Here is a 14,914-nt window from a genome sequence, read left to right as displayed (position 1 = left end):
ACGAATGGATACGAGTGTGTTTTGTGTGCTCGTAATGCAAGTGGCTATGTCCATGGAAACTTTGATAGTTTTCGTCATCATATACGACATAATCATGGAACTAGGTACCTTGAAGAATGCATACGTCGTGTTCCGCTTCAACAGTTGAAGAAAGAAAGCATCGGTGATCACTATCTTAAAGTGGACTATATTCCCATCGCTGAAAGAGATGGAGAAAAACTCTCAATGACGAAAATTGATTCTTCTATAGGACACACGGAGAATACACATGCTCCAGATCTTTTGATCCAGCAACTGAAGTGGACGACATTAGCCAAGGAATTCAATTACAATCGCAATATAATGAGTTCCGGTACAGGTGACTTGACTGACTGGGATATAGTTGTGAGAGAGTTGAATCATTACTACTTTCAGGGATTCCAGTATCTGGAAAATATGGGTTTTCGTACCAAGCAGCTATTCGTGGTGATGAAAGCTACAGTGCTTACACTCCGTTAAACAAAAAAAGATACTGCTGTAGATTATACGGAAACGAGTTCAAAATATCCGTTATTTCTTTTGAAAAAAATTCAGTGCTAAACAGTGAAGAACTTCAACGCCTTCTTGCTAATGTATGTGTGAAACTGAATGTCGCGCTCTATTGAAGAAACGAATAATGATAATGAAGCGATAATGACGATAGGATTTCATAAAGAAATGGCGCACCTAGAGTTGCATAATACCTCAAGGAAGGTAATTTCACGGCAGTACGAGTTTGATGAGGACTTGCGAGACATAGAAATTAACAAATTCATGGCAACTAAGTCGACGAATAAGGATGGAAAGCCGAAGTGTGCTTCCTTAATTTCACCGTATGTTGTTGGATTGACTGATTCATGTCGCCTAGTTGCAGTGTACGAATTACAACTCTTGGTTGAAAGGAGGAAAACTAGCGAGTCTTCTATCATAGACTTTCATAAAGCAGGTACGATTTTATATACCCACGTGTTTCGTTTTATAACTTTAGGAAGACATAATTTTTATGAAAATATTTGTAAAGCAAATAAACTTGTCCACCGAATGATGGCGGTAGAATAACAAGTCATTCAACCCGTCGGTTTGAGCCCAACTTTGATATCGTACAGTCCTGATGGCTCTATCTTTCCTTATGGTAGAAAGCAGCAAGGCATTATGCAGTTTTCGCTGAATGATTTGATTCAACTATATCAAAGTTTGTTTCAACAATTACAAGTGCTCTTTCAGGAACTTTGCTTCGGTGTAAACGTAGAAGGGCTGCCGGCTCGTTCGTTGTTAACTTTCATTGAAGACAATGTCAGCGGCTGCAGATCGATTATTAGCAATTCTCTGGACAGACCAATGTCGAAACAATTTTGTTAAAAACTGTGCTTGCGAAAGATGAACTTCGGAACAAGTTTTAAAATACAATGTCATCGAAAACACTCGAAGAGTATATCGATTTGCACGGGGAGTCCAATCTTGACAAATTAGTATGGTCAAGTAATGCAATTAACAAATACAGACAAAAAGCATCGTATTTCAATGAGCTTTTGTACTGTTTGGTGTGTATATCTGCGGGTCAACCGGTGCGAGCTGAAGAAAAGTCTTTATGGTCTTTGAGAGATTTGACAAAAATAACCAATAAAATTAACTTCTTGTTTGGTCGGATTATGATTTGTACCAGGCACAATAAGGCTTGCAACATGAAGTACGCAAAACAGCCAATTGTCATATTTCTTCCAGAGTCTCTTTCCATTCTGGCTCTGCGATATTATGCATTGGTACGACCTTTCGAATACTTCCTTAAGTATCTAATGAGTGGACGTGATGAGACATTTTTCCCGTACCGTGATGTGATGTTTGTAGTAAGGGGTCAGCGTACAAGAGGCCGACTGCCTCAACAATTATTTTCAAGAGTAGTGTACAAGGACATCCAAAGACCAATGGGGTTGAGAAATTATTACCTGATATCCAATTACTTCAGAGAGAAACTTTTAGATCACAAAAAAGACCCGAAAAACTCTTGTGTAAATGTAGAAAATGGTTGTATGCGAAGCTCGAATTTGCAAGCTGAAAAGAATACTGATGATACCTTTAATTACTTGCCTCATGAGTTTTTTATCAACTCTCTTAGGGAAAGCTTAAGATGGCATGAATTGTTGCAAATTAAAAATAACGACAGTTATGGACCTTTGCATGAGCCCGAAACGGATTAACCCATCCTTAAAGATATCAACGAAAATTAACCAAATATTGAACCAGTAATGAATGGTGGTACGATGAGGGCTTGAAATAACATCCATAAGAGAATCGTTTATAAACAGAGATTTTACAAGGCGTGCAAAGATCGGTGGAGAAGGGAGTATCTGCAAGGGTGGCGGTCGTGAGATTTTATTTTTTCCTAAAAGAAGTTTTCGTTGATTTTCAACAGTAAATCAGCTATTCTTGACCGCAAACTCATCTATGTACACGGGAGAATTGACACCTGAAGGACAAAATCCATTAATCGTCATATTTACGGACCATGGTGATCATAAAAGCTTTATATTTTGTAAAATTTAGAGAGTGATCCTAATATATCATTATCGATTGTGGTCGCCTTACTACAGTTGCTTTCTTGCTTGGCCCAGTGGGAAGTGGAAGTAATCGATTAAAAGTTTTCAAATTAGGATACAAAAAATGAGAGCTTTAAGATTTGTTTGCCTATGTTTTGAATTTGCTAATGATCTTTGCTTTGTGTTGGATCATACTCTTGACGCTTATAAGGAACAAAGCGAATTTATGAAGGAAACTAGAATAGTACAAGAATTAAACTTTAACTAGGCATGCCTTGCGACACATGATTATTCTGAAGATTGAAAGCTTTTATGAGCTTTTTCATAAAAAATTTTAAGTGCTGATTTTGATGAAATCAACATCAACGATCTTGGTATTGACGATACTGGACTTGAAATAATAGATGAAAAAATAAATTAGTTCAATATTTTAATAAAAATTTAGTAACTATTTATTTTTTTATTCACGAGTAACACTATGATACACTTAAGTAATGTTTTGAAATACCTGTGAATTGTAAAGTGAGATTTACGTTCCTGTTATAGTGATTGTCACGATACGTGTTATCGTTACAAATACTACGCACAGTAAACAAAATTTGGAAAAGACTCTATTAAAAATATGGACACTTTTTCGCAGATAAAAGCTATAATAAGAGTTACTATCAATTACAGAAACTTGAAATGCGATAACTAATTCAGAGAAACTATTGAAACTATGACTGTTGTTGGAATATTCAGGTTGCAAGGTTCTACTAGTCTGGCTATATAATTTTGCGTTTATTTGCATTCATTTGTTACGAGTCCCTCGACATTGATAACGTCTATATGAGTAAATACCGTCAGAATCAGGAGACAATCATATATTGTTTAGCAGTTAACCACTCGAAATACAAGTTATACGCTGTAAGGATCCAATCGTGACAAAACCTACCAGCATCTTCTCTTCTTGCAACGGAATGATAAACCCTTCTTTATTCTCAGTTGGTGCACTTTGCCAATTACGGTAGATTCTCCGAACTAGAAAACGGCCATGCATGGCCTATTTGCCAGCTTTCGCAGTATTACCGGTTAAGTTGGAGAAAGCGTTACTTTTGATTAATTTTGCCCAAATCAGTTTCAGTGCAACAAGTAGTTCAGCCAGAAGTACGCTTGTCTAAGTTGAGTAGGCGTTCCTTTCCGTGATGTCGCTGTTGACATAATTGTGATTATTTTCAATTTCTTTGTTTTTAGACTTTTCATAAATTATATTTATAAATTAAGCCATACAAATAATTAGGTACGAAAAATTAAACAAGAAAAACAAAAAAGACTATCAAATACATTAACACGTAAATTTACTTCAACAGCTTTCTAATGTTGTTTGATCGTTGCTAAAGATGTTTTTACTAGAGTCAGGACGTTGTCTTTAGAATAAGTCTTTACCAAGTAGGACATAAACACTTTCACAAGAAAAGTATTACGGAAAAAATCTCACACGTTACGAGAATGTTTATCGAGTGGATATAATAAGTAGAATATAGGATTGTATGTTTCAAATGAATCTGATTTTTTGTGATGGTGTTTTGCAATCTTTAGTTGGTGCGGAAATTTTTTGGGTTTCGCTAAATGTTTTAATTTCATCACATTGTTTTCTCGCGTTATATTGAGGATTTCTTTTAAGAAATGCAAGTATTAAATTCATTATGTAACGTATTTTTAGCATCCTTCATTCGTCCAATAATAATGATGATACTTGTGATTTTTATTGAAATACAATGAAAACAACTCAACTCACTTTCATCAATAGCTTTCACGACAAACTTAATACCTATGAGTTTCTGTTGAGAGAACGAAGTCTTACATAGTCATTATTGTGTGCTTTATTATTCACTGATTTACACAGGCCTGCAAAAAATTACACGTTATTGACAGGAAAAAAAATTAAAAAAAAAGTTAAGGAAACTTGATGTGCCAATTATAAAACAAAGATTAAGAAATAACCAAAAAGTGCTTTAAGGATCCGTTAAATCTCTCAGTTAATTTGGTATGACTACTAAAAGCGAAGTGGACAAAAAATTTGGATGGTATGGTATGCGTTTCGGTTCACCCGTAATTTTAAATTCAAAAAGTGCAAAGCGATAGCGAAACGAAATAAACCATTATTGTTTCATTGTATCATTGTAAACGAAAAGGAAGGATAAATCTTTTCATCTTTTTTTCTACGACTACCGTTTACTTCGCTACTTTTTCTAAAGATTGCAGTATTCTATCTGCATACTAATCCTCGCACTCTGCTTTTCACTCGCGCGGGCATGGATCGCTTATGATCCTTTGTCTTTAGAAAATAATACCAATGCAAGTGCGAGAATTGCTAACTACCCATTTTATATCCAAGCTTTTCCATATGATTTCAACTGCATTGGAAACCTTTCTTTTATTCAAAATCCTCCTCCTGTTGACGGACAAGGAATTAACTCGTATATGGAAAATGTTAGCTCGATATTGACAGTTCCCGCGGATAATACCAGTGTCACCTGCATATACGCAAAAGACAAGCCCACGCGCTACTCGGGAGATTCCCCAAAATGCTTCAACATGTTAAACAGCGAAAACGATGTTGATGTTAGCATGAACGATTCTTCCCATGTACTCGACGTGAACAATCCGTTTCCATTGTGGACGAGCGAAAATTTTCATATATTACCCCACAGACCACGTGTTCGTATTTAAATACAAGTTGGGCTATTAAAAGTCCGTATGCAATTTACGAAAGCTACTTATACCCTTGTGACGGAAATCAAACATGTATAACTTTCTTAAGAAATACTTCTCATTCAACTGTTTACACCGATAAAGAAAAGAGTTTCGAAAATGAAAAGAAGTTTATGGACTATTTCAATACACAAAGAGAAAATACTAGAAGACATACAAGTTTGTATTTTATCTCACCAAATTTCAAGTCTATTTCGAATAGACAGGCAATGAACCAAACTGAGTTGGCATCATCTTCAGTTTCAATTATTAAGGAAAATTTGTATCTGTACATTTGTTTGGCATTTAATTTAATTATAATTTTGTTGAGTTTTCCATAATGAAGAGGGAACTAACTAGTAGATAGACCGAAGGTCTTTTTCAGATATTTTCTTTCTTTTTTACTATAGTCATTCGACATTGGTTTGTTCACTGTTGTAAGCATTTTTTGCTCTAGTAGAATACTTTCATATGAATTAATGAAATGCTTGATAATTTCTCTTTCCTTTTAATCGATTTTGAAGGGACTCGGCCCTTTCATGACTACCATAACCATGCGTGTTTTTTTTTTTAGTTCTTTTAGTCTCATTTTAATACATCAAATACATATGAATTATTTCCACCGACTTTTTGTCTGTGCCAGACATCTATATTCATCCGTTCTCATGAACTGTTTCATACCTCGTTGTTTCTTCCGACTGTCATATAAACATTAGAACAGTTAATAGGATAAACTTTTTTGAAATTCTTTTTTTTTGTATTTGTCTTTCTGGTTTTACGAAGAATTACTTCGGTGGCATCCATTTTCCTTCTTTGTCTCTAACCCAACGTAACGGCCGAATCTTTTTGACATACGAGAAAGGATGTGCAAAACAAAACGCTAAGTTCCCAAAATAAAAAACAAAAAACAAAAGTTTTGTCATGGAATATCTGTAATATCTGAAATTGACTTACAAATTCAGTTTCTGCCTATTGTTTTGCTTCTGTTACTTACCGAATAACAGTCAATTCAGCGAGACATATCGTAGGACTGTAAGGGGTTAAAATAATACCATGATAATCTAAAAGACGAATTTCATCCTTGTAAACTTTGCATATATACACTGGAATAGATAGAAAGAGCCAGTTTTTTGTAGAGAACTTTTTGATTGGAGTACTATAATCGAAAACTTGCTTTTATGTAACATTTTCTGAGGATCGACTCCTAGGTGATGCACTTCTATATTTTTTTTTTTTTTCACTTTTTCTTTTTTTGTAAAAAACGGTTTAGCAAATGGGTTAGCCGAATGAAATCGTTCCTGTGACTTGGTGTTCAGTATTCGGTACTTGCAATAGTTTGCAAATAACGCTTGTACTGGTATAGGAGACAATTCTTTTTGAGGGGTAGCCTTAGCGTAAGACAATAGATGTCGGCAATAAATAATACATGCATATAGGACGTCCTTAAAGTGATGTCTATGTCAGATGAATTGTAACGAATGCCGTTAACGAATCATTACTAGCTATATGAAACTAAGACTACCTACCCACGAGTGGTACATGCAACAAAAAAGCAACTTATGAATGTTGAATAAATAGCAATTATTGAAAATTTTTACTACCAGTAGATAACCACGCTTAGTTGATGCATATCATTGTCTAACCAACCTAGTGTCCATATTGACTGGTTTCAGCAGGCCCCTTTTCATTCCAGTCACCAAATCATCGGACTAATCTGGTATGAGGGATCTATCAAGGATGCTGAATTCGCATATCCTGTCTCCCTACTGGGTGCTTGAATTATTGGTAAAGCAGTATTTACACGGATTTACTTGACCAACTAATAGCTGTTTCCTAAAACCTATGTCAGTTAACATGTCATAGATATGACAAATGGTTCAGGATCTCGTCCACAAGGGATAATAACATGGATACATCATCGTTGCTTTTCATGAGATACCACTTCAAATCAAAAACCCTATCAAACTCTTCTTCATACAGAAGTTCTGTTATATCTTCCTTAAACACGGTAACCCAATCGTAATTTTCTTTTTTCAACTGAAACCAACTTTCATACAAATGTTTAACAAGTTCATCCATTCGGTTCTTTTGGTACAACTGATGCGCTTCAGCAAAATACCAGTCTATCGTTGGGTCCTGATGATAATGTGGAACCCCAGCTATCCAAATAACTGCTGGAGTAAATCGCTTCCATTAGGCCGACACTACAACAGTCGGCTTCTTTATAGAAGGAGTAAATGTAAGGAATGAAGTCAGGGTTATTAATTTTAACCTTTGAATCCTTTCATATATTGAGAGGACTTTTTAACGGAAATTTTTCTAAGAAGTTAGAATCATTCCGCATATAAAGCAGATTTCCGTTCTCAACCTTTCCAAGAATTTGAAAGTCCGAGCCATATGTCCATTACAAGAATAATTTCATATGTTCTTGGTTTAAAACTAAGGTTTCTGGGTTCCATTTATAAAATAGATATATCTTTGAGAACGAAAAATGTACCAATGTAAAGACAAAAGAACGAAGCATCAGAAGAATTAGCATTATGTACTATTTTTGAAAAAGCTACCTACGTCAAAAATAAGAACAAACTCAAAGGATTTAAGTTGAAGCTATAAAATTATTCTACTAACAACCTCACATTTTAATTATTCATCATTCCTTAATAATTCTTGTTGCTTTAATTTAGTTTTATCATTTAGGCATTTGGAAGCATTTTATCAAATGGTTGGCTATAGAGAATTTTTTTATGTTTTCTACCACATCTATATGGGGAGTTTACTGGTTTGAAAGACTCAATCGGTTAGTAACTTCATCGTTTATTTAAACTCGTAGTTCAACCTAGGTTTGTTTCCCACACTCTATACACAAACTATGTCACGTACCCCCATTTCTGAAAGTTTATCCTTGTCATGAAAACGTTTTTTTTTTTATAAAATGTTTCAATTTTTTCCAAAGGAATTTACAGTTCACTTTAAAATAATCTCATAATAAAAGTTTCCATCTCCACGCGAATTAAAGGTTTGTGCTAGCAATACCGTTTGCACGCAGTTTTCAAAAATGGAGAGGATCCCCTGAGCGAAGAATTATGAGTGAATTGCTAAAGTCGATTAGGGAACAGAAATCTTTTCGAGGGTTAATAGTCATGCAAATTTCTACGAATGAGATGGTGGCGCAATTCCTTTTTGGTCGACTATTTGAAGAAAGCAGGGACACCAACACATTTGGTACTGGTGTTAACTATGAGAATAAAACTATTTAAAGTTAATTTTAGCCTCCCAACTAAAATGTAGATCCTCTAAAAATTAAGAGTTCTTGATGTATTGAATTGCAAGTGCTGAACGTTCTAGCGAGCGTGGCAGTAGTAAAAGTTGATTATTTGTATCTGCAACTTGTGTCAATTTTAATGCATACTTTTCAAAATGACCTTTGTACATCGGTAAGTATTTACAGATGACCTGACCGGACTTGGATACGAAAGTTAGGGAGAAAAAATAATAATAGATCAATCAAAAAACAAAGGTCCTCGGTTAATATTAAGTCAACTTTTAAAAAAACGAAAAAGTTTTGGTTTCGAAAAGAAAAGCGAACAAAAAAAGATAACGGAAAACGGCCAATGCCCTTGAAATCGCTCACTGCACTGGGTATACTGAAAAGTGATACTTTTCAGACGTTTAATTTGGGATATAGAAATTTCTTTTTTTTTGTGTTATTCTAATGATGGATAGCTATCCAAGGAAGGTGGGAATAGAAAAATATGGAGATGGGGAAGTAAAATATAAAAATTGTGAAAACGACGTCGGAATGGAAATTATAAAACAAAGAAAAATCTGACATACACTATATCTGAATAGTTGTATATACCATGAACCTACAGCCGAAATTTTTTTAAATTGGAAGATTTGGCTGATCAGGCTAAATAAAATTGATTCTTAGTGGTTTCTTTTAGTTAATCAGATCGCTAGACGTAGTACTAACACGTCCAATTCCAATAGACAATTTTGTAATTGTACTTATTACTTCCACTCGATTTATTTTCTCATAGCGTGTGAGATTTCTCCCATGACACTGACGTGACAGATTCATACTTGCTTTCACGCTTACGCAATCTTACTCTACGTTATCAATCTATGCTACTATTATGTTATATTTTTTAAAAAGAAAAAAAATTATTAATAAATAACCTGTAAATCATTCAGATTCATGACTGTGAGTCCATCACATGCTCTTTCATTCATTAACATCGTAACAAGAATTCATAAGCATTTTTTCAAACAAACGTACACAGAGAAAGAGCCATTAAAACCAATTTAAAATCAAGGAATATGTACTGCAAAAGAAGAAACCCTGATAGGAAAACATTTTGCATACGCGAATTCATATTTAGTAAAAGAGTGTTGTCGCGCATTCATAGCTAAAAACAGAAAAAAAAAAGAACAAACCAGAATCAAGAGCGGAAGTCACATTTCTTCGTAATGTTGAAACAAATCATCTGAAGTTGTTACACATGAGGTGACATTCTTTTTGACATGCTTCAAGAAGCTCTCTGAACCGCAAGTCGCAATGGCAGCGGTCTGCCCTTGTGCTTCTTCCAAGCATGGTTTCAAATAGTGATCAAAAAGAGGACGACCATCTAAAAGTCGGAGATAAAAATTTTTGTTTGATAGGAACTGAATATCCGGAATCTCCTTGTATGAATAACTGTTTGTAAAGTGACAAGTAATGTCTAGTTGAATCTGACTCTCGTCCTTCATGAGTTCTTTCAATAAGTTGAAAATAGCTACGAAAAGGGATTTCGATCTGCAGCTCCAGACAAACGTGATTTTCTTTGTTTTTGACGACTTTGATTGAATGATGTCTTTTAAAATCGGCAGAGTATATGTAATACCAACACCACTCGACAGGAAAAGTACATATGAATAGTTATTGTAAAGATTCGTCGTAGGGCCATAGGGTCCATCCATCAACACAGTCATTTGATGACTGGGTACGTCCAAAGAAATAGGGGACCACGACCAGGAAGAGGGTTGTTTTTCTGAATGCTCACTTTTACAAGAAGAACTTTCCAGACCAAGCTTTCCCTCTTCCTCATGCAGGACCTGTTTTACAGATCCACTCTTTTTAACATGGCCAGCAAGGCGTTTCGTGAAACCTGTCCGTACCGCAATCATCATCTCAACATAATCGCCAGTGGGCGAACTCACCATGGTAAAGGGATGCAATTGCCAGTAACTGAGAGAAGGAATATTCAAATAGACATGGTTTCCAGCCGCCCAGGGTAAGGAAAAAAATAGTGATTTCGGTTTTGGTCCTCGCAAGTAAATCAAATCATCATCCCAGAGGAAGATCTGAAACTTGGAAGAATTTAAAAAACTTCGCAACATACGCAGACCACGATCGAAGGCATACAGGGATACACACACTTTCATATAAACAGCGGCATTCTGACTGTGAAGCCAAATGCTACACAATAATCCGATGCTGCAAAGGTGGTGTAAAACAAAAAACCATTCATAATATTTTTTCCGGATGAATGAGATACTGCTGATAGCAATGACAACCGTAAAGGTTATGATTGCGTATCCTGTTAAATACATTCCGCCCGCCAAGCGGTAATGAACATTATCAGCGACGGCAATTCCTATGTACCCAATCCCATGAATGAGTCCAAACAACAATGCAAAGATGGACAATCGACGATGAATGTAGTTCAATTTTTCATGGGACGTGAGAAGCATCAGAGCAAAGGGATTGTTTTTTAAACTAAAGAGGTATGTTACAATATAAAGAGCGCAAGCTAGATAAGCAAAACGAGAACAAACGGAATCTCTATTCCAATTTTTTTTTGCAATATTTTTTGAACCAAGTTTAGGAGTCTCTTCACCTATAAAAGGAATACTTACGGCGCAAACCAGTAGCACAAATATTATGGTAAGTAGCCATTTGGTTGTCACTAAATGCAAGTAGTAGTTTCGGAAAAAGATGTAAGTTTTGGCTAGAAAATTCGGTTTTTTTTTATGGTTTTCCGGAAAATTCATTAATTGATTTGACTTGTAGCAAACGCGACTGCGCTCGACCAAGAATAAAAAGCCGAACAGTATTAGCAACCCCAGTATCAGACAAATGTAGATGATAGCATATTTGTGATGAGCCGTGAGGGTCATGGTTGGGTTGAGTTGACTTGGTAAAACGTAAAACGTAAAATGCAAACGCAAAAAGAACGGAATGCAATGAAAGGAAAGAAAGTCAATAGAAGTGAATAAGTCGCTAAAAACTGTTTAATCCCAATCAATCAATTGTGTTTAATTTTTGTCCAATATTGAATTCACTTGTGATTCTGCATACCACGCTGGCAGCAAAACATAAGCTGTCGCCGTCAAAACAATTCTAGGCAAAGGGATAACTGATTTCCAAATGTGCAAAACAATCGATTATAAATGTTTCCGCCATGATGAAATTTGCAAGAGTTGAGCGAATTGTTTTGCGCTAATTTTGCTGGGAATGTGCGCTTTTTTTTTATTTGCTCATGAAGAGAAATTAAGATCAAACGTTCAACTGCCTTGCATTGGAATCAACGAAGCTTTGCATTACTAATAAGCGCAAACCGTTGGCTGCCATTGTTGTCTGTGCGCTAAAAGCTGCCACCCAGAATAAAAGTCGCTTAAACTTCAAAGAAAAGAAAATCAGAAAAAAATATAAAAAAGAATTAAACAAAACATCAGTACATCAAAGACATCACATAAAGCTTTTGTCGACGCGCTAGGACGGCATTGCTTTCATGGTAGTGTAAGCTGAATAAAAAGAACAAACATTTTGAACAGAGGGATCGGATTCATTGCAAACTTTGGAAGAATTAAAAGCCAACGGAAACAAGGATAATAATGTTCAAAATAAGTTTTACCACCGTCTACGGCCACACCTAGGCGAAAACACCAGTTCCCGTCCGATCACTGCAGTTAAGCGTCTGAGGGCCTCGTTAGTACTATGGTTGGAGACAACATGGGAATCCGGGGTGCTGTAGGCTTTTACTATTTTTTGTTTGTATTTTTTATTTTTTGATGTTAATACTGTTCTTTTCTTCTTTGTAAAAATTTAATTGACTCTCACTCATCATAATTGCGCTTCCTATCGACATGCCCATTAGAAACAGTTGCTCACAGTAACCGAAATCATCAAACAAGTGAACAATAAAAAAACTACCATTCATTCATCAAAACAAAAATTAAACTATTTTAACGATTCTTAAAAGCAAATAGATAAAAGAAACAAAAGTTTTTCCTAACTTCTTTCAATTGATTCGTGTAATATTCAATCAACAAAAAACTCTCATTATGTACTTTTTACGAATCTATCATCATTTCATGAAAATATTAAATGAAAGAATTTCGCAAAAAGCTACTTTTGAAAAAGAAAATTTTTAAAAATCATATCCTGCGTTTTACTAAATATTCTAAATATACTCTATCTATTCTTATTTACATTCGCGTACTTATTTAGTTCCGAAATTTTTCTTTCGAATACGATCGAGCATATTGGGAACTTTTAAAGATCTTTTTAAGTGATGCATTGAAGAAAACAGGTATTGATTTCAAACGTATGTTTTCAAAGATTTTTTTACAACATCGATTGAAAAAAATAAACCAAAAATTAAGCGTTTTGTCGCTATACAAGTTTATCTGAAACTACAATGAAAGCGACGAATCCTTTTGCGATTATATTTAATTCAATCAAACAGACAATACCAACGTTAAAACGAATTTTAATCATTTCATTTGTCCATGAAAAAAAAGCAAACTATTCCTTAACCCCCTTAAAGGCTAACTGAATTCTAAATTGGTCTTTATTCAGGAAAGATCAATCTACTTTGCAGCAGGTCCCTCGATGATAACTTTCATGACATCGTGGTATCCCTTAATGAGGTCATCAAGACGCTCCTCAATAGTTGTATCCATTTGCATGCGCAAGACAAAGGGGATAAATAAGAGATGCTATCTATATAACTCTATATAATAAGTAGCTTTGTTAACTATCGTTGACAGAAAGGACCAAGGAACTTTTTTTGTTTACCTCTGTGTCCTATTATGCGTGTGTGGATGTCAGTGTGTTTTTGTATGATTAATTTCTAATATTTTTTTTTTTTCAAACCATCTTTGTCATCATTGCTTTTATTCCTATGTTTACCCATTTCCCCCGTGTATGTCAATATATATATCAAAATAGTATGACCTTTGTCTGAATGGAAGTAATTAAATCGTATAGTATTTGTCGGTTAAAAGTCCACTATTGTAAGAACCGACAAAGCGCTTTTCAATAATCGTTCCAAATGACAGATATCTTCGCTAAAATAATCTTATCTCAACCTTATGGCTTATTCATTATTGTACGACTTACTAATCGTTTCCTCTGACAAATAATATTAGTAAGCTAGCAATCAAAAAAATTTCCGTCTACGCTCTTCGTTACCGTACATATATAAATATAAGCAACGCTATCGAAAAAGACTTGCAGAAAATAAGCGCTCATTTTCGTACCTTCAAGCCTGGTAAAGTTTACACTCTCCACCTTCTTAAAAAAAAAAAAAATGACAGCTGGGTTAGAACAATCGAATTTATTTAAACCGATTACTATTGGTAAAAATACACTGGATCAAAGGGTAGCTTTTGCTCCTACAACAAGATTCCGTGCTGCAGATGATCATACTCCAAGCGACTTGATGCTTCAATACTATTCGGATAGAGCACAAGCTCCTGGTTCGTTGCTCATTACGGAAGCCACCTTCATTTCTCCTCGCGCTGGCTTATACCCTAACATTCCTGGTATTTGGAATGACAAACATGTTCAAGGATGGAAAAAGATTACTGATGCAGTACATGCTAAAGGTAGTTATATGGCGTGTCAATTTTGGTTCTTAGGAAGAGTTGGATCCCCAGAGCTTTTGAAAAAGCATGGCTTGGATTTGATATCTCCCTCTGCTTTATATGAAAGCGAAGAGTCTAAGAAGGCTGCAGAAGCTGCAGGCAATCCTGTGAGAGCATTGACTGAAAAGGAAATCAAGGGCATTATTTATGAAGATTACAAGAATGCAGCAATCAATGCTATGGAAGCTGGATTTGATTACGTGGAAATTCACAGTGCTCATGGATACATGCTTGATCAATTCTTACAGCCCGCTACAAATCAAAGAACAGATAACTATGGTGGCTCTATTGAGAATCGTGCAAGAATCGTGCTTGAGATTATTGACCTCTTGAGTGATACAATTGGCGCTGAAAAGCTTGCAATCAGATTGTCTCCTTGGATCAAATTCCAAGGAATGAAAGCTGAAGAAGATACTGTGCATCCTATTACAACCTTTAGTTATGTGGTTAATGAGCTCCAAAAACGCGCAAACGACGGTAAGCAGCTTGCTTATCTTTCCATTGTGGAGCCTAGGGTCCAAGCACTTTTAGATGCAAACTGGTCTGATAATGTTGGTTCCAATGACTTTATCAAGAAATTATGGAAGGGGGCTATTTTGCAAACTGGTAATTATACCTATGACAGCCCAGAGTTTAAGGGTTTGAAGGCTGACGTTAATGGTGACGACCGTACTATGATTGGATTTTCGAGATATTTTACTTCAAATCCAGATTTA

At 35.4% G+C, this 14,914-nt stretch overlaps 6 protein-coding genes and 1 non-coding gene across 7 annotated transcripts in view; 5 read left to right on the top strand and 2 right to left on the bottom strand.

The window, feature by feature from the left end:
* Nucleotides 1-498, top strand: part of SPOG_05739 (uncharacterized protein) — a gene marked incomplete at both ends in the record, with an annotated part of 1,083 nt that extends 585 nt beyond the window's left edge. Inside the window, one exon of the mRNA XM_013167501.1 lies at nt 42-498. Coding sequence (XP_013022955.1) covers nt 42-498 — 457 coding nt within the window. The remainder of the gene's footprint in view (nt 1-41) is intronic.
* SPOG_05265 (uncharacterized protein) lies at nt 479-2,961 on the top strand. Its single transcript, XM_013167477.1, has 2 exons — nt 479-964; nt 1,011-2,961. Exon 2 carries the CDS (start codon nt 1,425-1,427, stop codon nt 2,211-2,213), a length of 789 nt encoding a protein of 262 aa, XP_013022931.1. The 5' UTR covers nt 479-964; nt 1,011-1,424; the 3' UTR covers nt 2,214-2,961.
* Nucleotides 2,962-4,580: 1,619 nt separating this feature from the next.
* Nucleotides 4,581-5,264, top strand: SPOG_01608 (uncharacterized protein; the record flags this gene model as incomplete). Its single annotated transcript, XM_013166711.1, has 2 exons — nt 4,581-4,623; nt 4,930-5,264. The coding sequence occupies 2 exons, from the start codon at nt 4,581-4,583 to the stop codon at nt 5,262-5,264; spliced, it is 378 nt and encodes a 125-aa protein (XP_013022165.1).
* A 497-nt stretch (nt 5,265-5,761) lies between these two features.
* On the bottom strand, nt 5,762-6,204 carry SPOG_01607 (uncharacterized protein; the record flags this gene model as incomplete). The annotated part of the gene is made up of 2 exons (XM_013166710.1): nt 5,967-6,204; nt 5,762-5,869 (listed from the first exon to the last, which is right to left on the bottom strand). The coding sequence occupies exons 1-2, from the start codon at nt 6,087-6,089 to the stop codon at nt 5,762-5,764; spliced, it is 231 nt and encodes a 76-aa protein (XP_013022164.1). The 5' UTR covers nt 6,090-6,204.
* A 3,536-nt stretch (nt 6,205-9,740) lies between these two features.
* On the bottom strand, nt 9,741-11,223 carry SPOG_01606 (FAD-binding domain-containing protein; the record flags this gene model as incomplete). Its single annotated transcript, XM_013166709.1, has 2 exons — nt 9,741-11,043; nt 11,180-11,223. 2 exons carry the CDS (start codon nt 11,221-11,223, stop codon nt 9,741-9,743), a joined length of 1,347 nt encoding a protein of 448 aa, XP_013022163.1.
* Nucleotides 11,224-12,189: 966 nt separating this feature from the next.
* Nucleotides 12,190-12,304, top strand: SPOG_16175. Its single transcript, XR_001203075.1, has one exon. It is a non-coding gene; the product is annotated as a 5S ribosomal RNA (ribosomal RNA).
* A 1,557-nt stretch (nt 12,305-13,861) lies between these two features.
* On the top strand, nt 13,862-14,914 carry SPOG_01605 (uncharacterized protein; the record flags this gene model as incomplete). The annotated part of the gene is made up of 1 exon (XM_013166708.1): nt 13,862-14,914. A coding segment is annotated over one exon (1,053 nt), but the record flags the coding sequence as incomplete, so codon positions are not given.

Source organism: Schizosaccharomyces cryophilus (assembly GCF_000004155.1).
Source record: "Schizosaccharomyces cryophilus OY26 unplaced genomic scaffold supercont4.2, whole genome shotgun sequence".
Taxonomy (NCBI): domain Eukaryota; kingdom Fungi; phylum Ascomycota; class Schizosaccharomycetes; order Schizosaccharomycetales; family Schizosaccharomycetaceae; genus Schizosaccharomyces; species Schizosaccharomyces cryophilus.
Note: the sequence above shows the minus strand (reverse complement) of the source record. Positions and strands in the feature narration are given on the sequence as shown.